This window comes from Glycine soja, chromosome 1 (genome assembly GCF_004193775.1).
Source record: "Glycine soja cultivar W05 chromosome 1, ASM419377v2, whole genome shotgun sequence".
Taxonomy (NCBI): domain Eukaryota; kingdom Viridiplantae; phylum Streptophyta; class Magnoliopsida; order Fabales; family Fabaceae; genus Glycine; species Glycine soja.
Genome location: NC_041002.1, coordinates 57,099,669 through 57,125,670, shown reverse-complemented (window position 1 = coordinate 57,125,670; position 26,002 = coordinate 57,099,669). Strand labels below are relative to the sequence as shown.

At 33.8% G+C, this 26,002-nt stretch overlaps 6 protein-coding genes across 7 annotated transcripts; 3 read left to right on the top strand and 3 right to left on the bottom strand.

The window, feature by feature from the left end:
* On the bottom strand, nt 1-603 carry LOC114368216 (LYR motif-containing protein At3g19508). Its single transcript, XM_028325546.1, has 2 exons — nt 344-603; nt 1-263 (listed from the first exon to the last, which is right to left on the bottom strand). Exons 1-2 carry the CDS (start codon nt 530-532, stop codon nt 210-212), a joined length of 243 nt encoding a protein of 80 aa, XP_028181347.1. The 5' UTR covers nt 533-603; the 3' UTR covers nt 1-209.
* A 403-nt stretch (nt 604-1,006) lies between these two features.
* On the top strand, nt 1,007-6,058 carry LOC114368207 (alpha-L-fucosidase 2-like). The gene is made up of 10 exons (XM_028325540.1): nt 1,007-1,258; nt 1,334-1,479; nt 1,549-2,441; nt 2,646-2,778; nt 3,280-3,438; nt 3,945-4,169; nt 4,256-4,357; nt 4,458-4,593; nt 5,014-5,209; nt 5,639-6,058. The coding sequence occupies exons 1-10, from the start codon at nt 1,114-1,116 to the stop codon at nt 5,979-5,981; spliced, it is 2,478 nt and encodes an 825-aa protein (XP_028181341.1). The 5' UTR covers nt 1,007-1,113; the 3' UTR covers nt 5,982-6,058.
* A 3,325-nt stretch (nt 6,059-9,383) lies between these two features.
* Nucleotides 9,384-11,111, bottom strand: LOC114368200 (classical arabinogalactan protein 9). Its single transcript, XM_028325534.1, has 2 exons — nt 10,459-11,111; nt 9,384-9,715 (listed from the first exon to the last, which is right to left on the bottom strand). The coding sequence occupies exons 1-2, from the start codon at nt 11,008-11,010 to the stop codon at nt 9,632-9,634; spliced, it is 636 nt and encodes a 211-aa protein (XP_028181335.1). The 5' UTR covers nt 11,011-11,111; the 3' UTR covers nt 9,384-9,631.
* Nucleotides 11,112-17,867: 6,756 nt separating this feature from the next.
* Nucleotides 17,868-19,291, top strand: LOC114368192 (upstream activation factor subunit UAF30). The gene is made up of 2 exons (XM_028325528.1): nt 17,868-18,254; nt 18,936-19,291. The coding sequence occupies exons 1-2, from the start codon at nt 17,970-17,972 to the stop codon at nt 19,068-19,070; spliced, it is 420 nt and encodes a 139-aa protein (XP_028181329.1). The 5' UTR covers nt 17,868-17,969; the 3' UTR covers nt 19,071-19,291.
* Nucleotides 19,292-21,367: 2,076 nt separating this feature from the next.
* On the top strand, nt 21,368-23,174 carry LOC114368181 (leucine-rich repeat protein 1-like). 2 transcript variants are annotated; one of them, XM_028325525.1, is made up of 8 exons: nt 21,368-21,598; nt 21,680-21,812; nt 21,904-21,975; nt 22,050-22,193; nt 22,291-22,359; nt 22,504-22,572; nt 22,833-22,870; nt 22,922-23,174. In XM_028325525.1, exons 1-8 carry the CDS (start codon nt 21,523-21,525, stop codon nt 22,951-22,953), a joined length of 633 nt encoding a protein of 210 aa, XP_028181326.1. In that variant the 5' UTR covers nt 21,368-21,522; the 3' UTR covers nt 22,954-23,174. The 2 variants fall into 2 exon arrangements, with proteins under 2 accessions (XP_028181326.1, XP_028181322.1); XM_028325521.1 differs by having other exon boundaries at nt 22,833-23,174.
* Nucleotides 23,175-23,705: 531 nt separating this feature from the next.
* On the bottom strand, nt 23,706-25,641 carry LOC114368174 (probable polyamine transporter At3g19553). Its single transcript, XM_028325516.1, has 2 exons — nt 24,588-25,641; nt 23,706-24,503 (listed from the first exon to the last, which is right to left on the bottom strand). The coding sequence occupies exons 1-2, from the start codon at nt 25,532-25,534 to the stop codon at nt 23,999-24,001; spliced, it is 1,452 nt and encodes a 483-aa protein (XP_028181317.1). The 5' UTR covers nt 25,535-25,641; the 3' UTR covers nt 23,706-23,998.
* Between the last annotated feature and the right edge of the window lie 361 nt (nt 25,642-26,002).

Below are 26,002 nucleotides of genomic sequence, written 5' to 3'. Positions count from 1 at the left end.
TGCAATGGGGAAACCAATTCAACGATGTGCAATTATCATCCTCAAAGATACTGATACATAAAAAAGGAGTATGTAGTTTTGTTGTACATGTTCAAGTGATAATGAAAACAATTTAATTTTGAAGCAGATAGATACATCTCAAGCATGCAAGGAAGGGTGTGAATGAGTGAGAAATAAGAACAAACACTTGGGTGGCAATTGAAATTGCATCAAGTGCAGCATATCCCTCTGAGCTTATCCGCAGCAGATTTATCAATGGAATACTGCAATTAATGAAACATAGCAATGTAATGTTGTTTGGAAAGAGATCGATCGAGGAAGCTAGGGAGGTAAGGTATCGTACCTTATGAAGGACCCATAGAGAATGAGTATAGGTGCGTTGAAAGAGGTCATCGAAATCAGAAGGATCAACGACATCACGGTAATTGACGAAGTTCTCGCGGGCGTACTTGGCATAATAAGCCCTGCTGTCCTTTGGTAAGAGCCTCACCAATCTCAGAACCTCCGCATACGCTCTCACCGCCTTCTCCATTTCTTCACGATCGCCTCAGACTTCCTTAATCCTTTTTAGAAACTATGCTTTAAATAGAGTATTCTTTTTAACAATAGCATCTTTACAATTATACATGACTCCAACAAAATTAATTATAGGAAAACATAATGCTAAAAATTTTAGTTTATTTAACAATCAATTGTAGATGTAAAACTTACTTTTAAAATATTTTAGTATAAAATTATGTTTAACCTTTTTTAAGGGTCAGACACTATTTTGGTTTCTAAAGATGTTAAGTGTTATTACAATATTTTGTAAAATTAACAAAATTTAAAAAAAAATCATTGTGTTATTCAATTGAGATCTTTTTTTTATATAATCAAGAGTTATTTGGAGATTTTTAATTGTTATTCAATTAATATTTTTTTATCGGATTGATTTATTTTGAAATAAAATAGTATCTTTAGCTATGATTTTATGTCAAAGCCAAAGATTAACTCAAAATCAAAATGCAATAACTTTGAATATTGAATTGAAATTCAACTAGGCAACAAAATCCAAATAGAATTTAATTAGGCATGAGTTTGGGTGGAGAGAAGTGTTGTTTTAGTCTTTGAAGGATGGCGGAAGGGCGAGGGAGTAGGAATTTGAAGATTAGGTTTAGAGAAGGTGGGAAGCACTGGACGGATGCAGTTCCCATTGGGAACGGACGCTTGGGAGCCATGGTCTGCGGCCACGTCCATTCCGAAACCATACACCTCAATGGTAATCATTAATCAATCTTCATATTCCTGTCATTCTACTATTACTCACATTGTATTGATTGTATTTTGGCTTCAGAGGACACGCTCTGGACTGGGACACCCGCAGACTACACTAATTCCAAGGCTCCACCAGCACTTTCTCACGTTAGAAACCTCGTTCACCGACAACACTATCCCCAAGCCACTGCTGCTTCTTCTGCCTTAACAGGAAATCCATCCGAGGTACAATTCCATTTCCATTTCCATTTCAATTTCAATTTCCTTCATTGTCTTTTGAATTGTTATCCCTAGGCCTACCTACTTCTCGGCGATATCCAATTGGACTTTGATTACTCACATCTCACACCCGGCCTCCAACAACCTTACGAGAGAGAGCTTGACTTGGACACTGCTACTGTCAAAGTCAGATATTCTGTCGGAGATGTTCAATTCACTAGGGAACACTTTGCTTCCTATCCCGATCAACTCATTGTTACTCAAATCTCTTCCAGTAAACCGGCCAAACTTTCATTTACAGTTTCTCTCCTCAGCAAAATCATTAACCAAACTTACGTAAATGCCCCTAATCAGATTATAATGAAGGGATCATGTCCTGGCAAAAGGATCCAACACAATCCCCATGGAATTCAATTCTCCGCAATTCTTGATTTGAAGATCGGTGGCACAGATGGAGTCATCCATATTTTGGACAATAACAAGTTGAAGGTTGAGGCTTCAGATTGGGCTGTTTTACTTCTTGTTGCTTCCTCCTCCTTCAGTGGCCCATTTACCGCTCCTTCAGATTCTAAAAAGGATCCTACTTCTCAATGTTTCACTACATTGAGCTCAATAAGCAATGTATCATATTCTCATCTTTATGCACGCCACTTAAATGACTATCAGGGTCTTTTTCACCGAGTATCTCTGCAGCTTATGAGAAGCACCCGGCCAAATATATCAGAGGACAGGTCTTTGGAATTGAAGAGGCTTACCTCATCTGTAGCTCATTCGTCTCTTGTAGACAGTACTGTAACACAAGCTTCAACTTCAGACAGGGTGAAATCATTTCAGACTGATGAAGATCCTTCCTTGGTGGAGCTTCTATTTCAGTATGGTCGTTATTTGCTTATTTCTTCTTCACGTCCTGGAACTCAGGTGGCAAACCTACAGGGAATTTGGAACAAAGATCTTGAGCCAGTTTGGGAGTACGTTTATATTCTATTTTATTTCAAATGGATATGCTTTTAAACAAGGCTTGCTATCTGTTATTAGATGTCAAGATTAATCAGGTTTCTATTTTCTTTTTCTTTTTATTTATAACCGCATTTGTTGCCTCACTTACTTGCAAGGCAACCTTGCATTAATTTTTTTTAATCTCAGACTAATAATGGTTGCATTGTTTTTCCCAGTGGAGCTCCCCACTTGAACATCAATCTTGAAATGAACTATTGGCCTGCTCTTCCTTGCAATCTTAGCGAGTGTCAAGAACCCTTGTTTGATTACATTTCTCTTCTGTCTGTGAACGGCAGTAAAACTGCACATGTAAGTATTTATCTTCTCTTTACCTTTTTGTCAAAAGCCATCTTTTAAGCATGATGCTGTCTTATAGTTAGCCTATTTTTAAAATTCAGCAGCTAGTATCAATCTGATTATTTGTAGTAAACTTAATAGAAATGTAGTATCACAACCTAAAATTGGACCCATGACTCGTGCACAGGCTAAGCTGATTGAAATACCACTTAGATTGGCAAGACTAAACAACACAGAAACATTTAAAATAAAATCAAGTTTTTGAAACAAGTTATACTTAAAACCTACTTGGTGTATTTGTTGGAGTAGTTGAATTAGTTGTAGTTGCTGTTGCTGCATCATTTTCATGGAAAGTGGATAACAATTGGAGGCACTTTTAGATTGCTTTGAGCCATCCTGATACCCGTTCATTTGTCTTTGCTCGCTTATTTTTGTTCTCATGAATTTATTTCCTTTGAGTTTGACATACTTGATGCTTTCGAGTTTCTCTCATTCAATTATGGAACACTGAAGGTGAATTACCAAGCAAATGGTTGGGTGGCACATAGTAAATCAGATATATGGGCGAGAACATCAGCAGGTCAAGGTGATGTTGTGTGGGCCTTGTGGCCAATGGGTGGAGCATGGCTTTGTACTCATCTATGGGAGCACTATGCTTACACAATGGATGAGGTAACTGTTGAGATAAGTCTAAGTTTCTCAATTCTGAATCAACTAATGAGGTAAACCAGAACAAAACAAACTAAATTAACAAATAGAGAACATACAAAACTAAGTTGTTGAAAAATGGGTAGCCTTCAGAAGAATTTTTCTAAATTTTAATCCATTTTAGGATGTTGTGCTTGTTTGGGTAATTTGTGCAGATAAAGTTTTGATTTTTTTATGGAAGGATTAATTTTGAAAGACGCGCATAGAAGAATGAGTTTATTTTTAGAAATGCTTATAAAAAATATTTTAAAAGATTGAAATTTATTTGGATGGTGTTAAATAAAGTTGCCTTTTTAATGTGAATAAAATAAAATACAAATTTTAATTTGAAAAAATATTTAAATATTGTAAGTGAGGAAGAAATTGTTAAATCATGTGTAAGATGTGATAAAATGAATTTTGGCCGAACTAACATACCGCTGGAACTAACAAAGGCAAATTTTGGTGATGCAATGTGTTTTTTCTAACAGGATTTCCTCAAATATAAAGCATATCCCTTAATGGAAGGATGCGTGTCATTTCTGTTGAGCTGGCTGATCGAAGACAGTGAAGGATATCTTGAAACTAATCCATCAACTTCCCCTGAACATTATTTTATCGCTCCCAATGGCGAGCCTGCTTGTGTAAGCCAGTCATCCACAATGGATGTAGCAATCATAAACGAAGTCTTCTCCACATTTCTTTCTGCTGCTGAGGTGAAATTGCTAAACTGTTGACTAGCACATTATAGAACAATTTTGATGTTCTATTTACTCAAAATTTGAATGTACTTCCAAAACAGGTTATAGGGAGAACAAAGGATAACATTGTTGGAGAAGTTCGTAAAGCTCAACCACGGTTACGTCCAATCAACATAGCCCAGGATGGTTCCATTATGGAATGGGTATTTTTCTTCAAATATGGAAGATGCATTACTATATTAAATGATTATTTTTTATACGCTAAATTGCAGGATAGATAATGGATTTTCTTGTGGAAGACAGGTGAAAGATTTCAAGGATCCAGAGGTGCATCACCGGCACCTTTCACATCTATTTGGTCTATTTCCAGGGCATACGATTACTTTTAAGGAAACTCCAGCCCTGATCGAAGCTGCCGAAAAAAGCCTTTATAAACGAGGTTTGTATAAGATGAATAATTTTATTGCTTAGACGTTTGTCTGATAATAAAATATAATTTTAATCAATTTATTTTGTTTAATATGTAATTTTGCTCTTTTATTTTAATTTTTTATTTTAAAAATTTTGTAATTTTGGTTCAATTTTCAATTTTATCTATATTTAATTTCTTTTATTTTGATTCAATTTAAGGTGTCACTAAGAAATGATTTGATTAATTAAAATATAAGAAATAAAAGAAATAAATATAGGTAAAGTTGAAGATTGAACAAAAATTATGGATTTTCTAAAATAGGAGATCAAATATTTCTATTTAGAAATAAGAATATCAAAATTATGGATTTAACAAAATAGAAAAACAAAATTATATTTAAACCTAAAAAAATAATTTACCTGGATAATCATTGAAATTTGCAAACAGGAGAGGAAGGTCCTGGATGGTCAACCACATGGAAAACTGCTTGTTGGGCACGGCTACAAAACAGTTCTAATGCATATAAGATGATCAAGCACTTGATCAACTTGGTGGATCCAGATCATGAGAGACCATTTCAAGGTGGACTTTACAGCAACCTTTTTGCTGCACACCCACCATTTCAGATCGATGCCAACTTCGGGTAACTTGTTTAGTTGTTTTCTAGAGCTGCATGCAAACTACAAATAACTTGCCCACTTAAGTGATACGTTTGTGCCTTTATTTTTACTCCAATTCAGTGGCATTATCATTGACTCGACAAAAACTATTTGCAAATTTAACAAGTCACTATAACAACCAAGCATTTATTTTACTAGGACGATAATTTATTACATGCCAAAACAACATACCTGGAGTTGAATAGCTAATTTCAAATATAAGCTATTTTTCTTTTCTTTACATAATTGAAATTTTTGTTTTTCTTAACCATTAAAATTCTGTTTTTCACTTGACAATTCACACTTGTTGCACTTGATTTTTCATAATCTCAAGAGAAAGGTTAATATAGGCCTTGTAGCACAAATGGGCAGCGTGAGCATCAACTCAGGATTATTTGGTTGCCACTTGTCAGGTTTGCAGCGGCAGTTGCAGAAATGCTTGTTCAGAGTACATTGAGCGATCTTTTCTTACTTCCTGCCCTTCCTTGGGAGAAATGGCCAAATGGCTCCCTGAAAGGCTTAAAGGCTCGTGGAGGAACAACAGTTAACATATACTGGAGAGAAGGGGATCTTCAGGAGGTTGGTATATGGTCCGAAGACCAAACGAGAACAACTCTAAGAAAAAGAATACACTATAGAGGAACCATGGTCACTGCAGACTTAGTGTCTGGCCTTTTTTACAAGTTCAACGGACAGTTGAAGTGCTTGAACACATGCTCTCTTTCAGAAATGCCTTGTTCTTCCTATTTAGTTTAATGTGTAATTTTGGTTTTTTATTTTAAAATATACACATTTAGTCCTTTAACTTTAAAAAATTCATAATTTTAGTCCAATTTTCAATTTTGCATAGATTTTTTTTTTTTTTGTCTAATTGAACCCTAGTCCTAATATATTTATTTAAAGTATCATTAATAATGATTTAATTAATTAAAATGTAAGAAAACATAAATAAATATAGACAAAAATGAGGTTTAAACAAAAATTACATATATTTTAAAATTGGAGGCTAAGGGGTGTACTGGATTTGAATTTTAAAAGATTATTTTATCATAAAAAAATCTTATAAATTTTAATGAATTTAAATCATAAGAATTTAAAGGATTTAAAATAAATTTATATATTTATAAAATTTAAAAGAATTCTATGAAATCATTTTTAATTTTTTATTTGAATTTAAAAAATTAAAAAGTTTAGATGAGAATAAATTAAAAAATTCTTCATTCAATAAAAATATTACAAAGGTGCATACTTAAAAAAGTTATGCTATAATTAAAGTATTACATTATATTAAAACTTGACATTTCCGATTTCAGATAAGATTGATCATGATCATGGAATCCTTTTTTATCATGTAGGAAGGATTGTTTCACACTTTTAAGTAATTGAAATATAACTTTCAAATTAAGTTTTGAATTAGTGGATGCTCTCAAAGTTAGTGGTGATGTCAGACGCAAAAAAGGAAGAGACTCATAAAATATGACAATATTTTTTAAATATGCATAGTTTCTAAAATATTATTAATAGCACTTGTAACTATAACTATTATTGAAAAAATTAAAACAAATTATTTAAATCTTATATAACATTACCTATGTCAAAAATAGGTTAATTAAATTTGTCGTTTTATATACTAAAATAAAATATTATAAATATTTACATGCTAAATTTTGATAAATATATAATAAATAAATAAAATAATAACAATAAAATTTAAATGTAAATTTCACCTTAGGCCTAATAACTGTTGTACACGGTCCTACTTCAAACTCTTTTCCCCTGCGCTTACAAGAGTAATGCACTCTACCCTATCTCAATTACGTGCATATTTTGCAAGTTACAAATGCGACCCAAAATTCATATAAACTTGACATGAAATCATTTTGCCTCTTTTGTGTATTTATTTTTAAGAAACTCTGCTTCAACACTGTGATTTTAGGCTTTAAAGGAAGATCAGGTCAAGTGCGGTGTTGAGGTTTTGGGCTTGCGGGTTGCCTTAGGATATTTTTAAAACTCACATGCATATGATTTAAGTAGTGTCATGTGAGTTTTAAAGCATAAGTTAGACTCATTTAGCTTATGAGTCTTATCTAATTTAGTCTTTGGGATGTGATTTTAAACTAAATAAAAGCCTTATAAGCATCATATGCTTTTTATTTTTTCACATTTCACTCTTTTCATCCAACATTCAATTTGTTGCATTTGGATAAGACTATCAATCATGCAAACTACAACTACAAAAACTCTTATCTTCTTCATAAAATAGACTTTTACGAGTCTACGAGTCAGATTTGTCAAACTCTCACAAGTTTATATAGATTTTCGAGTTTAACTACCTTGATTTCGCGTGCCTTGTTTTGCATTTATTCTCGAACTTACACGCCTATGAAATTATGATCATTGATATATCTTTTATTTGAAGCTTGATGAAACCCGTCAAATGTCTACTAGTTGGTTTTTCCTACTAAGTTGCAATTCTCTAACCATATAATAATAGGATTATTGTTTATGCATGTTCACTTTCTCTTATATTTATTTTACATCTTTACTTTCTTTTTTCTTCATATATATGTGAGTTGTACTTTTTAGGATTCATAATAATAGATAACTATCAGTATCTTAGAAATTAATGATTCTCACCATCATCAAGAAATAACACATGCATTTTTTCATATGGAAGTTTTAGGGAGTCTCTAGTACTTTTAATTTGCTTCAAAGATATAGTAATGAGACTTCACTTTTTAAACTTTGTTTTACAATAGTGAGAATTAACCTTTTTAATTCATTAGGGTTGACCTAATGATGGAGGATTAGGGTAAAGGTGTGAAGACTTAGGTTCAATTCTCATTGACACTTTTAATTGTTTTTTTTTATTTATCAAAACATGCTATAAATCTAGCTTTGCTGGTGGATTCAACAACATTTTGTTCTCTTTCACAATACAACTCCTTTGCCTAAAAGAAATACATAGCTTAAGGTGAATTTTCTTATGTCCAAGCATACAACAAAGTCTAACTCTAAATACCACCCAATCACCTCAAGTGACCAAATTTTTATATGTAAGCATAAATCATCTGATCCTTTGTTCCTTGTAAGTATCTCAACTTTTTTTTTTTGTTGCAAATTTCTAATATTTTATCCCAAGATTACTTTGGTATCTTCTTAATAGTCCTATTGCAAAGCTTATTTCTAGTCAAGTACACATCTAATAAACATACATAATACTTTCAACAATTGATGCATACAAAGGTGCTTGCATTTGTTTCCTTTTCAAATTATTTTTAGGACATTGTGTGAGACTAAACTTATCTCTTTTCATAATTGAAACAAATGATGTGAAACACTTTTTCATTCTAAATCTATGTAGGACATTATTGATATATACTTTTTATGACATATGCTTAATAATTCGTGTGACTTATTTTAAAATATTTTTATTCTTGTCACATATTTATACTTTGATATTACTAGAGATACACATGCATACACACGCGCATACATACACAATAGAATCATTAAACTTCAAATATCATTGATAATAATCTCATTTAAATTTGTATATTCCTTTCATGCGATCAGTGAAAATATTTCTTTATAATCAATGTCAGAATGTCATCCTTTTGAGCCAAACCCTCAACAATAAGTTTGACCTTGCAACGTTAAAGGTTTCCATAAGGTTCAATCATCAATACGATGGTGGGTCTTAATTGGGATGATCTAGTTCAGGGCGTGTGTGGCAGTGTGAGTTCTTCGTGGCTCATGATCATAGGCCTTTGTTGTATATGCTCTTGGTATGGCACTGTGCATGGTTGGCAACGAAAACATAATGAGACGACTAGGCTTATACCAAGAGAAGATGGAGGTTTTTGTGGTGAGAGTATAGCATTGTTGGAGTCTTACAATGGTGGCTACTTGCATGCATGGTTAGGCGGGTTGAGGACATGGTTTTGTGATGCTAGCTTGATGATTCGGTGGTGTGAGATGTGAATTAAAGGTGAAGTTGCAGAGGTTTACAGAGGATCAAAAGCTAAGAATACCAATATATAATGGAGGAGTTCTTGGTAGGATCTAAAGGTAAAGCTGTAGAGGTTCACCAAGTATTATTATGTGTAAAGTAGCAGTATCCTAATTAATAAAAATAAAAATAATGAATGGAAGACATTAAATACTAGAATGCAACGATCGATACACTAATAATAGTGCCATACAAAATAACTGTCCTCGAATACAAAACCTCCCCTCAAATCTCCCAAGAATGCAAGCAATGTACGTATATAATTCAAATACAGTAATTAATAAACTCCCATGATCACATCCACAAAATAATAATATATAAAGGTAAGGTAAATAGAAAAATAACATGAATTGGCAGAAAAATCTGCAAGTCCGAAGACAGAGATCGATGATCTCTAGAACAACAAGGACAGCAAAGCACATCCGAATACTAAGCTCCCAATCATCTTCTGAAAGGACCACAACTTTTCAGCCCCACTCTGCAACGCCACAAATTAAGTGCATTAATTTAGAAGCTTACTTTTAAAATATTTATGAAATGACAATCTGGCAAAGTTGTGCAAATAATGTTTAAGTCCTTCTTGTACAAATGAAAACGCTTGCATTCAATTTGTATGCTCAGGCGACATAAACTGTGTATATGTTGCTTTTGCTTGAGGCATGCATCATCATATCATATCATATTTAGGTAATTTACCCACTCAATCACATCAAACAACATTTTCAGATTCAGATCCACATTTACCTAGGAATAAGATTCGGTTTGAACATTTAATGGTCTTAAACTCTATTTTTTTTTTTATATATAAAAACGACATAATGATGGTTGAGATTACTCTGTATCTTAGCTACAATACTCACCCGCTGGTCCACACCTGTCAGTATAATCCTAGCTATAATTTAATTTTTAAATAAAAGAATAAGAAAAATATATAAATATTTTAAAAAATGAAAAGAAAACTGATGTAAAACCTTTGATGTGTAAAATTCAAAATTGTGCCTCCTAGCTGTGAAGCTTGAACAAGTCGAAAGTGTTTTTGGTTTGAAGTTAATTAAGCAGATTATGGATCTTAAAAATTAAGGTGGATATGTACAATTCAAAGATGAGGTAATACTTAGAGTTGGTCTAAATTTTAAAATATCTCAGGTTGGAATATTTGATGAAAAAGTACGTATGTATGTAAGTATGTATGCATGTGGAGATGGGAAGAGAGGGAGTTACATCATCGCCAGAGGGAGAGATGGTGGAGAGGCTGGGGCCGGGAGCCAAGGAAGGAGAGAGTGCAGGAGCAACCACCTTGGCAGGAGCTGGAGCTGGAGAAGTGGCTGGTGGAGAGGAAAGGGGCGTAGGGGTCAATGCGGGTGGAGGCGTTGCTGGTGGAGGAGTTGCTGGTGGTGGTGAAAAGGGAGGAGGAGAAGCAGGAGGAGGAGTGGCTGGGGGAGGAGATGCCGGAGGAGGGGAGGCAGGGGGAGGAGATGCGGGTGGTGGAGATGCCGGAGGAGGAGAGGCAGGGGGAGGAGATGCGGGTGGTGGAGATGAAGGAGGAGGGGAGGCAGGGGGAGGAGAGCTGAGTGGGGCTGGTGGGGGAGTGGAAGCTGGTGGTGGAGACTGAGCCGGAGGAGGTGAGGAAGGAACAGGTGGCGGAGAAGACTGGATGGGAGGTGGTGAAGACTGGGGTGTGGGAGGCACGGGAGAGGTGGATGGGCCTTGGGCTCCAACGCCGGCAACTACAGTGAAGATCAAAGCAAGCGACAAAACCAAATGAGTCTCCATCTTCTCTGCTTAACCTGCGCAGCTAGCTGAAGACGATGTTATATAGCCACTCACACTCATAACACCTGGCTTCGGACCCATCCATCAAATGTCTCTCAACATAACCACTATCCTAATGCCACCTGTAATGGGACTCTTGTTTCCTTTTATAATTTATAATAATTCTTCAAATGCATGCATATCTTATGTATATATTTGGCTTAGGGCATCATCAAATTAAGTTTAACAAATTCATACTACCTCCATTTAAGATAATATGTTTCCTTCTTCAAAATACAACATTAATGTTTTATTGAATATTTGCTTTTAATATCATCTTTAATTAATATTTAGTGGAAATACTATATAGAAAAGTAAACCAGTCATTACTTAGGAAGATAAATAAAACTCTTTTGAATCTCAAAATAAGTATTATCTCAATTTAATAATAAGTTATATTTTTTAAGATTCAATTTAATATTAATTTGTAAATTTTAAAGATCATTAAATTATTTATAGAATTAATTTATCATACTTTTCACATTCTAAGATTAAATTTAAATTTTTGATGTTTTGAATACTAATTTACAAGCGTCTCATTCTTTCATGAATGAATAGATTTCACTATTTATCTTTTATTTAAAACTGACAAATTGCACGGTATTTTAGGATGAATTTCAAACCATTATATTGTCAAATGAACTGATTCTAGGATGCAATGATCATCTAATATTTCACATTTTTTCCGCGGATAATAACCAGCCAAAGTTACCCGCTAAAGACACAACAACGAAGAAAAGGTGATGATTTGTAATTTCAACTTCCTTTTTTTTTTGTTCTGAAACGATGAGTAGCCAGACCCACCACCAATTATGATAGCACGGCTCTAACCACCAAAATCATAGTGCCATCCGGCTAACTGTTTATTTAGTTAAGCATGCCAATATCAACCCTTTCCTTAGTTTCGTTTTGTGGGTTCACTTGGATTTCAAATTAAACAACAACATTATTCACACATATTTTCACTTAAACAATTTTTTATTTATCATTTTACTATATACAATTTTACATTATTTTTCATTGTTATTTTATAATTTTGCTGCCTCGAAAGATACTAGGCAATGCATGGTGCATGCTTACGTGCGCCAAATATTCTTATTGTAGTTATTAGAATTTGTTTTTTGACTCCGCTCATATAACTTTGTATATTATTCAGTCGACTCAATCAACTTATTTGAATGAATTCTTTTAAAACTTTTCGTCATTGATAAAATGGCACGTCATTTTCATATCAAATATCATCATTCATTTTAGGTTTATGTGCAAGAAAAATACATTTTCACAAATAAAAAATTAATTCTGGACCGAAAACATAGGTCAAATTTTAAAAGCCCTTCTTACACGCGGACAACTTGTATACAGTCCACCAAAAATCGTGATAAATGAATGGTTGATCATGATTTATTAAATATGTTACAAATGTTGCCTCGTTAAATGTCTTTTACTTATCCAATTCATTATCCGTCAGTATTATATATTTTCTATAATTTTTTATTATATATTTATATGTTATAATAAACTAATGTATCTATGTGTGTTAATAAATTCATAATATTTATATCAATAGATTAAATTTTTATTAAACTTATGAAATTTGTTATATATTGGTGGTAAATAGAAACTTCAAATATTTTTTTAAAGAATACTAAAAATAAGTTATTGTTAATAATTTACACAAGATTCGAGTTATCATATTAGAAAATTATTGTCTAAAAAAATTAAAAAATTACATATATTAAAAATATTCCTTCGTGTGTATCCGCCTGTAGGTGGGTTTCCAGGATCTAATTAGTGTTTAGCTTGCCGGTCCGTTTTGAAGTGCATATATACGTCCCAATTTCTTATGAACATGGCGTACTGTATAACTGACAAAGTACACGGAATCATTTTCCACAGAACACTCGATCGAATCATCTTCCGCTGTATAAAAGAATACCATGCATTATTATTAAAGAAACTTATTTGATTATACATAGGATCGAGTATTTGGTTTTGAAGAATTATGCCCGATGGAAACTTGTAAAATGAATTAATTTTGAAAACACGTATATATGCATGTATGTGTTTGCTCCGAAATAAACTAACTAACAAGGTGATAAGAGTGGGTCATACGGGTTGATTAATTTTGTGCTGGACCTCTAGGCATGTGTAATTTGTACGCCACGATCACGTTGAAGGACTGGTTGGTGAGGTGGATCTGGACGACCTCACCACATATATAGTACAACTCATCTTGGCTCTTGGGTCCTACTTAGAGAGAGTAATTAATCTGCTAAAATAAATACTAATATTTATAGAATCATCATCAGTTGTGTGAAAATATTGATAAACTGACAACTGATGATGATTATAGCTAATGAGTAACAACCATTATCAAAGCCCCATAGCCCTAAATAATGGTGGGGACTTGGGCCTCGATCTGCTGGCAATAAACATGATTATTTGGATTCACATGTCTTGCTTGCTTTTGATTGAATGTAAACATCAATAGGAATAGTGTTAATTAATGAGGAAAAGTTATTGTTGCCATAGGAGAGGACTTTGCTTAGAAAACAATCCAATTTCATGTCAGCTTTGGGAAAACATGCATGATTAGCAGTAAGTAATTCGTCATGCATTGCATGGATTGTCTTAATTAATATAGACGCACTAACCCACTTAGTTGTACTACGTACATATACTCATCCAAAGGCCAGGGGCGACAAAAAAAAAACTCTCTGTGTTGACTTTTATAGGTTAACCCGTTATTTCAATAATTAGATATCTCACCCTATTAAGCACGTACCGTCATACTCAATTACTCATATATATATATATATATAAGCAGTTTGTTCGAACTTTGATTTCAGAAGGGTTTCTTGCACATTCAAGTATAACTGAATAGCAGCCAAGTGTACGCAGGCAGTATCTACCTCAACAACCGACTGCTACACTTTCAAAGCCAACTCAATTTGGCTTACTCATAAACCTCACAACCACCATTTCATAAGAATATTTATATCTCTTTTTACTGCCGCTATATATAAACAAGTTATACGTGCGGTTGGCTAGTTATTATTATTATTGTAAAATTTCGTATCTTCTGTCCTTTTTTGAAAAATAATATTTGTTAACCACACTCGAAAATAAAAGTCGTCCTTTTTTGCTGATAGTGTGTAAGAAAACTTTAACAAGAGTGGGTCAGAATCAAAGTAAAAAAAGAGGCGTGTTTGGTTGGGTTGGTTAGTTTAAAGGTCGATGCTACTTTTCAACCTCCTTTTGTTAGCTCGTCGTATCTTTTCCTAGTTGTATTCACTCCCATCAATCATCCTCGTCGTTAATCAACAAATTCTTTGTTAATGGATGCAAATTCAAGAAAGGAACCTTCAGTCGCTGTTTATTTACTAGCAATTATAACTTAGATTGTTGTTGCTCAATTTCTTATTGTTCACGTTTTCATATTTAAACGGTAATATGATCAGCTTATTGTACTAATAACCCTCTCTAAAAATAACGGAGAATAGAAATTGTTAATTACTTGAAGAAGACTAGAGAGATAAAGTTTTTGGTACAGATATTTATTGTATAAGATCAAACTATATTAAAATTCATCATAGTTAAAATATAAAATGGCGAAAGGCCGAAAAGCGGCCCAAAGAAGGTGGCCCACTCAACACAAGGGTTGTTCCTACGCACACCCAACATAATTACTGATACATCTAATACAATAGCACGATTCTCATTTTATCCTTCCGTAAAATTGATATGGATTGTCCAATTCATAAGAGGGTGTTTGGTTTGACTGTTTTCTATTTTCATTTTTACTGTAAATAGAAAATGATGATGGAAATGCGTTTGGTTGGATTTTTGAAAACATTTTCAGTGAAAATATTTTCTCAAACGAACCAAAAATTAGAAATAATAAAATCTCATTTTCAGTTGAGACCAGGAACCTCATTTTGGAAAAAATGAAAGCGCGATGACAATGAATGTAATTTTAAGCAAATCTAAAAACACATTTTCAGTGTTTTTATTTATTGAAAGCAAAGAAATCAAACCAAACATGTTTTCAAAATTCTAATTTTTTGAAAATGAAAATAGTTTTCAGAAAATGAAAACTGAAAATGAAAATGTAAACCAAACACACATTAAGTGGTCCATACGATATTCATTTTTATTTTATTTTCAAAAATATGTTTTATAAATTAATTTAAAATTAATGTCCCATGCAGGAATCAAACCTGTAACTTTCAGGTTATTAAGCTCTAACCAATTGAACTAATAAGCCAATTATGTTATAAAATAACTAATGTCGCTATATGTAACAATAAAATTTTTAATGTATATTTAATACACATGTAAATTTAGATGATAAATTTTGAGCTAATAATTAATTTGTTTACATATATAAATTGTAAATAAAAACCATAAGTTCATTAACATAAATCTACTAATGTATTTTTTGACCTTATTACAATTAATTTTGATTTAATAATGTATTTTTTTACATAAATAAATTTTAAATAAAAACAATAGGTTTCATAAAAATTCATATATGTAAACATATTAATTATTATATCAAAATTAATTGTCACTATTTATCATCTAAATTTACATGCACATTAAATATATATTGGAAATTTTAGTATTATATACAACGACATTAATTATTTTATAATATAATTGGTCTATTAACTCAGTTGCTTAGAATCCGTAAACCTTAATCTATATGAGACTTACGGATTGACCAATTCGTAAGCCCAATCTGTAAGCCTCATACGGATTTGACCAATCCGTATGAGACTTACAGATTCTCAATCCATAAGCCCAATCCGTAAGAGTCATACAGATTGGGCAATTCGTATGAGATTTACGGATTGTCCAATCCGTATCAATTTTATGGAAGGACAAAATGGAAATTACACAAGTTATGCTGGATGTACCAGCAAAGCAATTTGCATGGTGCACATAATAACACTCCAACACAAGGTGGAATCGAGTATGCTAGGTATGCGAGGCTGTGGACTCCATAACCACAATTGGACTTGGGGCACTGGTGATTGAGAGCCCAGAAGAAAAAAGAAAAAATCTTCAAATGACGTTTCCCAAAAAACATGAAACTTGCACTATTTCCAAACATCCACTGGGGGGTTTGTCTTGATATTACATTTCTTTTTTAGTCGAAGGCAAATGGGGATCATTAACACAGAAAAGTAGATTATAGCAAGTTTGTCTTATGAGTATCCTTTAAAAAAAAATACTATATTTGATCAATCTTTCTGGAATGAAGAGTAGCATTAACTCAATGGTGTAACAAATCCATGTTGTCCAAACACACACTGAGAACCATTGTTGAAAACACATGTTGTCGTCGTCATGTTGGTTATGGTGACCCTCTACATCCATCCACAACCCTTCCTCATATTGTCTCCACACACACGCATATATTATGTGGTTCATATTGTCTCCAGTTTGATTCAAAATTAATAGAGCCTTATTCTTCACGCTCTCACGTCCGCTAAGACTGAGTGGAAAGGGGGTACAAGATTTTCAATTGCTCTTATGCCTTTCAATCAAATAAAAATGACACCCCTCCTAAAATCATTTTATCATTCACATTTCACTTTCCCTTTTCTCCTTGTGCCTGAACATTGTTTCATCGCGGGCATGGAAAGCAAAGTTGCTGCAGTTGTTTAAGCTTGAGTGCAAGAAACAAAATCGATTTTTGCACCATTGTTGGGATTTTTTTGCAAGCAAACTCGCATAGGTGTGTAGGTTTTTATATTTTTTGTTGATCTTGGGCAAGCTTGGCTGGCTAGTTACTTGATTCGAGGAATAAAACATTCTCTTATAATTTGTAGATCAATTTTTGGAATGTAGTTGATGATAATTTTGAAACTTAGACTCTGGGATCAATTTTTGAAATGCAGGATGTACGGGTGTGTGCAAAGGAGAATGTATTTTCTGGCGTATTTCTGAAAAAATAAAAATAAAAGAGGAGCGTACTAGTAACATAGGATAGTGGAAATAACATGAGTTTTTTTCTTAAACATTTTTTTGGGTCCTTGGTATTTACACCTTTTTTCATTATGATTTTAAACTTGCTGGGCTCAAGAGATGTTGGGTAAAAACGGTTTTGGTTGTTTGAAGACTAAAGTATTTCTTTTTCTGGATTGGTTTTATAAATTCAAGAGCTAGTTTCAAATGTTAAAAAGTGGTAGGAAAAAAATTGACTAAAACATTTTAGTCCCTTAATTTGTGAGGCGATATCATTAAAAAAAAGTCAAATAAATCTCTAAAATTAAAATTTAATAATCACTTTAGTTTCTATTTAGAGATTATAATCATGGTAAGTTATAAAATTTAAGGACTATAATAATAATAATAGAATTTAATATTTATACACTGAGAAGTAAAATAATTTTATATTATCATTTATTCATATATTACCGTTTAAATTATTTTAATATTTTAAAAGTTAACAAACTCACCATATATAATAGGGTGTGATTGGATAACTGTGCAAAAAATTTTACATTTTACATGGTTTGTGTACGACTTTTTTTTATAATAATAATAAATTACTTAGTATTCTTATTAAAGAAAAATAATTTGTTTCCAAAAAAATTAAAACAAGTTAGTAGATGCAAATATTTTATAAGCTTGAATAGATTATAGATGGGTACCTATAATGTGGTATAAATTAATTTTTCCTATATAATTTCTTGAAAGAATTTGTTAAAATAAAAGTTATTAGGATTCACTTAAGACCTTTGAATTTGAAAAAAGAAGACAAATATTCCATGTAAATAAATAGTGATGTAGGAAATTTGAATGAAAGGGTAATTTAGTAATTGGAGAGAGAAGAAGGTAGAAAGTGAGGATAGAGGCTGGGGCTGTGGCTGAGGCTGAGTTCTGTAATTGTGTTTTGGCTGTGGACAATGGCTCTGTCTTCTGGGCTTTTCTTGTGTTCTTCTTCCCGTGTTCTCCCACCACCAGAAACCCACACTTTCATGAGGACCAGGCCTTCTTCTGCTGCCTTGCGCACCATTTCCGTTAGCTGTTGCACCGTCTCTCAGTCGTCTAAGCCAGCCCGCAAAATCCGTGGTATCATGAAACCCCGCAAAGTCTCCCCCGAGATGGAAGACCTCGTCGGCGCTCCCGAGATGGCTCGAACCCAAGTCCTCAAACGGATTTGGGCTTACATTAAGGACAACAATCTTCAGGTTAGGTTACCTTCTTCTCCAAACCCTAAATCCTCTGTCAATGTCTTTTTTTTATTCTTCTGGTTCATGACTGCTCTGTTTTGTTGCATTCCTTGTTAACCAATATTAGGGTTTGCTTTAAGTTGCGATAAGGGCCAGTCTCGCTCAGGATTCAACTCAACATTTCCTACTGGATTACTACTCCATTGCCAATATTTTATTTGTTATGCAGTAGTAATTCTTCTGTACATTGTACATAACTACACCCCTGTGTTTTGCTTGTCTTATCTTTCAGAACCTTCTCATTGTGTTTAACCTTAGTTGTATTTATTCTACAAATATACATTCCATCTTTACACAAACTATTAGCCTATCTGCTATTCCATTTTTAATAGTTTGATGCAATTCTGTTTAGTCGGTATATTATGACGGTTGATGTCGAGGAATTCTCTTGTCAATTTTGGAGCCATTTAAAGTTCCTGTGTTTGACAAAGATTTGCTATTTTTTTATTTTATTTTTACTTTACGGCTTATGCTAGTATGCTGTTTATGTTGAGACTCTTTCTTCTTGTACAAATGCAGTGTGCCATTCATGTATTTGGATGTTTTATCTGATATTTTTCTAAACTGGTGCTATTATTCAGCAACATATAGATAACCTTGAATTGGTTTTAACCGAATTTTTACTTTTACTTCTGATAGGACCCTACAGACAAGAGGACTATAAATTGCGATGAGAAGCTGAAGAAGGTGTTTGCAGGGAAAGATCAAGTTGAGATGCTAGAGATTGCTCGCTTGATTAGCCCTCACTTCCTTAAAAGTGAAAGTGAAAGTTAAGTTTTTGTATGAAGGTCATGCTTTGGTGTATTGAACAATTACATTTGGCCTTGAGACATAGTAGCGTTTAGTTTTTGTGGTACTCTGAATACAGAACGAGCATTGTTGAAGAGTTCGTTTTGATTGATGTAGTCTCTTCAACAAGTTAGTATTTACCTATTAGGTTTCTATTTGACATCTTAAATATTATGGTTCTATGTTCTCATTATTATTCTGCTGTTTCTTTGTGAACCGAGAAATGTAGTAACCAGCAGCCTCCACATTGAAAAAGATGGGATGCCATTGGAGATGATAATATAATTATTGTTTGGTTTAAGGTAGGAATCACCTGTGGGCGGTGTTAGTAGGGCCGAAAAGGGTGGTAATGTGAATTGCAAGTTCTGAACTTGTGCTGCACCTTCTTTGATCTACCATTCTGGTAGAGCTTATTTTATGATAACGCTGGGCATGAAGCAACAAAGATATGTAAGACAAGACACAACTCATTTTGGATGTCTCACCCCTCGTAAATTTCCGATTAAAAATATTTTATTTGTTTTTCTTCCGATTCAAAACCACCTATTGCCTGTCATTTTTGTGCCTCAACCATGAGGCAGAGACTTGCGGACTTCACCCTAGGCAGTCCCAAATTATCCATTCTTCTGACTGTCAGAAAGATTTTGTTATTAATTTTGCTAAAAAATGTTTTAATGAGAATATCTGTGGAACTTTATTTTTGGAGGTTAAGCTTGGGAAGGACTAAACTGGCTAACTAAGGGGAGAGGAATTTGGGGTTGGGCCTGCATTACAATAACTGGATGAGAGGGAAAACTGGTGAAGCTACACGGGACACATGTTAAGGAGAAGTTCCTCCCCACCCTCATCACTTACAAGTTGCTGTGAAGAAGCCGTTCAGTTGTTTCAGCAGATGAAGCTGGAGGGATTCACACCTGACAATGCCTTATTGGATGGAAGCCAATGGTTTCTCTCCCTCCAGTGTTACTTATAATGTAATTAATAAATTGAAAGACATTATTTATTGTGGATCTAATTAATAAATATATATAATTATGGTAATTGTCCTTGATTACAAATTATAAATATTTAATATTAATTCTGATTAAATACAAAGTATAACTAAATTTTAAACTTGTATGATTCATGAATTCAATTAATTATATAATTTTATACCTCTATTTATTATTTACATAAAAAAGTATGCATGTACATCAATAAAATCAATTTTAAAATATTTAATAACATATCAAATATAATTATATTAAAATTAAGAAAGATAATTAATTATCTTTTTAATTGAGCAGATTTTGTTTTAAAAAAATATTAAATCTATGCATTTCTTGTTCGAAAGATGCAAGAAAAAGAATTTTCGTCGGGTATCAATTGAGTTGTGGCCTTGTTACCTTTCTTGATTTTTTGGACAAAATATCTTACAATAAGCTATACTTTTTTCCTTTTTTGTTTAAATTGTTTCAGTGTTTTTTACAATTATCCATCGAATATTTTTTTCTAGTCTTTCACAATGTATAAGATTCTTTTCTACTATTAATTTTTTTTCTTTATAAATGTATTCAATAGCAGCATACATAACAATTAATGTATGTGTTTAATAATTTCTCCTTTTCAGTAATAGGAAAATAAATTGTCAAATTTACCCTTATTTTAGGTGGAAAAAATTGTCTAAAAAATTTCTCTCAGAAAAAATATAGATAATAAATACATGATAATTTAGGTGAAGTCAAAATATCAACAAATTTTAACTATTTTAATCCTATTTAATGAGATGATTTAAGTAATAGAAAAAGTATCTAGGAGTAACATTTAATGAATCAATTAATATTTAAGACATTATTGACTATTATAAAATGGATTGGCATTTTGTATCTCGGTGCCAAACAGCTTTTCAATTTTGTGTGTTGTTTTTGGTTCCACTTGCACTTATTTTTATTCTTTGGACAAAACAAAACACTCTCTGCATACTGCTTTGAGAAGCCGTCTTTCTGTAATGGAGAGCTGGGACGCAAACAACAACGTCATTCGCTTGTAGCATTCCCCTTCTTTTTTCTTTCTAAACATTTCATCACTTTTCATTTACCACCTCTTTCTTCTTTGGCCCCTGAACTCGGCCACCTATCCTTCCTCAAATAAAATAAATAATATAAAAATAACTGAAGTTGAAATTAAATAATATTTTTGAAAATTAATCAAAACTATGAACGCATTAATTACTTTAAAAATAAAAAATACAATTTTATTTGGAGCTTCATTTAAAATACCTTTAATGAGACTTGACTTTTGCTCTGCACAGTGTGGCAGAGTATTAACTCTCACTTGCCCGTTTCTTTCCCTTTGATGATCTCTTCAGCTCTCTCTTTTCATTACATAGATTTATTTATTTATTTTTCTTTCAAGTTTTGGTGTCTTGTTTTTACTTCCAACACAGAGGAAAGGAAGAATGTCTAGTTTTGTTTTCCTATCTCTGTTATTTCTTCTTCTCCAACGTCCTCTCCCATCCCTCTCAAACTCTGAAGGTATGTTATTCTTTTCTTTGCACAAAATTAACAGACAAATGTAGTTAGTTTTCTTATGAGTTGATGTGAGTCTCGTTGTAGGAGACGCTCTTTATGCCTTCAAAACAAGACTTTCTGACCCCAACAACGTACTGGACAGCTGGGACCCATCTCTCGTCACTCCTTGTACCTGGTTTCATGTTACCTGCGACTCCAACAATTACGTCACTCGCTTGTATTCTATTCTAACATTCCTTTTCTTCATCAAAATTACCTACTGCCACTGGGTTTATGATTCTAATCCTAATCACTTGTTTGAATTTCAGAGACTTGGGCCGATATAACTTGGGCGGAACTTTGGCCCCAGAACTTGCCCACCTACCCTATCTCCAATACCTGTGTGTATGCATATGCATGCTCTTTCTTCCCTTTTTTAACCTCAGTGACAGTGATGAAACTCTCTTCATTGCAGGGAGCTCTATGGGAATAACATAACTGGAAACATTCCTCAGGAACTTGGTAACTTGATCAACCTTATTAGTATGGATTTGTCTTATAACCGATTCCAAGGGAACATCCCGAAGTCATTTGGCAACTTGAAGTCTCTTAAATTCCTGTAAGCATGCTTATAATGTTGCTTGGCCAAAAACTCAAACTCTTGAATCAAATCATGTGTCAATTGTGTTTTATTTGCATCCATGAATATGGTATAGATGGCTCAACAACAACCAGCTGACAGGATCTATCCCAATAGTTGTCAGCACTCTTAATCTCCAAGTCTTGTAAGATTCTCTCTTTTTTATCTTTCTTTTTGTGCTGGGGCGAGCGAGGGTGAGGGGTTTGGAATGGAGATTGTCCTATATCAATTTCATTCTTTTTTATTTTGTTATTGATTTATCAGCTAACTTGAAACCCCCATTGTGCAGTAATGTCTCTAATAATCACCTCTCAGAACCACCCGTAGATGGCAACTTTAAATCATTCCCGATGGAAAGGTATAGTAACTCGACAATAATTAGATAACATAACCATATTTGATATGCATGCCTAAGATAACAATTGAATTGGAATAAAAGTCTTTAAAGATGAAATTCATTAATATATTTGATGGAAAAGGTTGATTGGTACTAAATTAGTTTAGGTAAAAAGTACCAAAGAAAAATTGCTATTCCTTAAAGTAACTCTCTCTCTCTCTCCACTTAAGATTTCTTGCTGCTGTTAGATTTACCATAAATTTATCCTATTTGTGTTTCAGATTTGAGAATAACAAATTCAGTGGCCCAGAGCTGAAAGGACTGATTCCTTCTGACTGCAAAGAAGAAGCCATCTTTACATAGGCTGCTAGCAGTATCAGAAATGTAGTATGTCATACTTGAATGTCGATGTATCTAAAAAAATAAGAGTTGTGCTGTTCTTACTTGTTATACTTACTTGAAGTACAAGGCTCTAATAATTTATTTCCAATCCCTCCGTGTTATCTTGGATCAATAGAAATGCTTTTAATGATCTGTTTGGCAAAAGAAGAAACACAAGCAGGATTGTCATGCGAAACGAAACTCTACAAATTACGTGACAGTTCTTAAAGTTCACGGGAAAATCTCCTCGTTGTATTCACCTAATCATTCCTACATAATTTCGTAAAATATATTTCGTTCCATCCATTATTTTCGTTGTCAAGCACAATTCTACTTGGAATCATCTCGTTGTATTCACCTATTCAGTACAACACTTGTATCTAATTTAGGACAGTTATTATCAGTATCCACTAATCAACCCCTTAAAATGTGTGATCAGAGCATTATTCAATAGATTTACACAATCTCCTGTTGCTGACTGTTAAAGCCCTCCTTCTCCAACTTCTGCTCCAAACATGTAGTCAAAGATGTTGCATAGGGATCTCCATTCTTCACTAATCTGACAGGATACTGGACAATATCAAGTAGTACATATTGATACGTTAGAAGTAAGTTTCCCACCACTGCTTCTTCGGTAAAACCAAATGTTGAGATAATTGAAGTACAAACTCGGGAAATTCTAAACGAGGTGGCAATGAATAATTGAGTAGTTCTACGGGAAAAACAAAAGTTATGGTAAAAGTGAAACTAAATTAAAAAATCTCTCACTAAAATTAAATGTTTTCAACAAATGAAAATAACTAGAATTCTTTGTAAAATTGATTTGATGGTAATCATATATAAGGTACAACACAGATTTGGTTAATGAGATGTTCAGTCATCCCCGAGTTCAACCTCTGCTCTTTAAATATATAATATTTATTTTCCTCTGCGAATTGAAATTAATAAGCTCAAGCATAACAGAAAACCAAACCCCTTTTCTTGCTACCTCAGCATTCAGCAATGTCCAAGACGGCCAAACACGTCGTATGCTTGTCAAAATTAATATCTAAAAGACAAGATCCTGCTAGCTTGGTTTAGAATCACTTTGCATTAAAGACAATTGTTCTTCCACGCTAGCCAATGGTGAGCTCACAAGAAGCTCAACACCGCTATTTTCTTGGTCAGTCAGTTCTGAATGGCATTGCTGCCAGCCAGTGGCTTCTTCAAATAAAATCCAATTCTTATTTTTGGCTTGAACCAAGAAAGGGTACAGGATAAACCCCACCAGAATTACTGCTCCACTCACAAAGAAAGTTGTCAAAGAAGCCAAGCACATTACAAGAATAAGCAGTAAAGCAGGAGGCAAACAAAGCATGGTCGCCCAAAATGTTGACAGTGGAACTCTGTAAGGTCTATAAAGATTTGGCTTCTTCAGCCTCAAAGTGATAAAAGCTGCAAACTCAAGAAGCATTCCTACAGCATATAAGAAATTGAGGAACTCTATGATTTCCTGAAAGCTCATCCAAGACAAGAAGATAACTCCAGTGGCAGAGAACAAAATGCTAAAAGTGGGCGTTCCATAAACAGACCTGGCAAGAAGAGAAGGTATATATAAAAAAATATTGCAAAGAATAAAGGGGCATGTCTGTATGGAGGAAAAAAGTGAGAAATACCTTGTAGCAAATAGAGCAGGAAGCATTCCCATCTTGCTCATCCCTTCAAGTTGGAAAGAATCGCTGCTCATTTCGGCTTCGAACAAGCCGAGGTTAGACATAGCAGCAGCGAGTTGAATCCAGAGTTTGAGCCAAGAGCCGCCAATGAACATCCCAACTTGGGCAAAATAACCATCTACCCACTCAGTGGGAGAGGAGCTAAAGGAACCTGTTCCAGCAAGAAGTGGAATCAAATAGGAGGAGACCACCAAAACTAGTCCTCCAACAAGTGCCCGAGGGAAGGTTTTACTCGGATCCTCAACCTCTCCCGCAAGGGTACTGGCCTTATCCCAATAATTTAAATTCCAGAACATGGTGTTGAAGTATCCTGGCCAATCCACCTTGGCAAAATCCACAAGAAGCCAGCGGCTGGGTCTTATTTGGGGAATGGAAAGAAGGGCCATTATGAGGAACGGGGAAAGTGAGAAAAGGGCGAGGAAAACAGCAGAAAAGCCGACGATGTGAAGGCCACGGTAATTCAAGTAAGTGAGTGAAAGGGTGATCCCCAGAAGAGCAGGGATTCGAGCAGCCAAACGATCAAAGATAGGGAAGGATTGCTTCATGTAATCCAGGAAGAGAACTGGGTAGAGAGCATTGTCCATCACCCCACTGAACCATTTCCAAAACCCTTCCTGAAACCCCCAAAAGGGTCCAAAGGCTGAGCAAATCCAAACAACATAACCACCGTTTTGAGGGAAGCTGGTGGCAAGTTCAGCCGTGACAAGAGCTTCTGGTATACTCCATATTAGAGGGAAAACCAAGAATCCGAGCAGCGATAGAAGAGGACCACCTCCACCCCTGACGGAATCTTCTACTCCAAAAGGACCCCCAGATACTTCATAGAAGATAAGAGCTATGAGAGGAAACAGTGTTAGTTTGGGATTGGATTTGGAGGCCTCTTCACCCATGATGTTTTTGGCTTCAGCGGAGGTAGATGAGATCCACTGCCAACGCCACTACCCACGCTTACTAAATTAGAATTCACATAAATTTATGATAAATAAATATTTTTTAAATATATCAAGTCTATTCTAATTAAAAGTAAAATTTACTGTGCCAAAAAATTAAAATTTATAATATATCCATATATCTATATATATGAGTTATATATTTTATTTCAATAAATATTTTTAAATGTAATATAAGACTATTTTTATTTTTTATTAAAATTCATAATATATATATAAGCAGCATTAGCTAAAGCGTCTGCACAACGATCCTCCTCTCTATGAATATGCGAAATCTTAAATTGCTCGAAGGTTTCCGGAAGTGATAATACTTACTAATTTTTTCCCTACATCGCTTTAATGTGACTTAGTATAGAGGAATAGTTTACATAAAATTTTAGGTTCTAACTTATTATTTTGGGTGAGCAA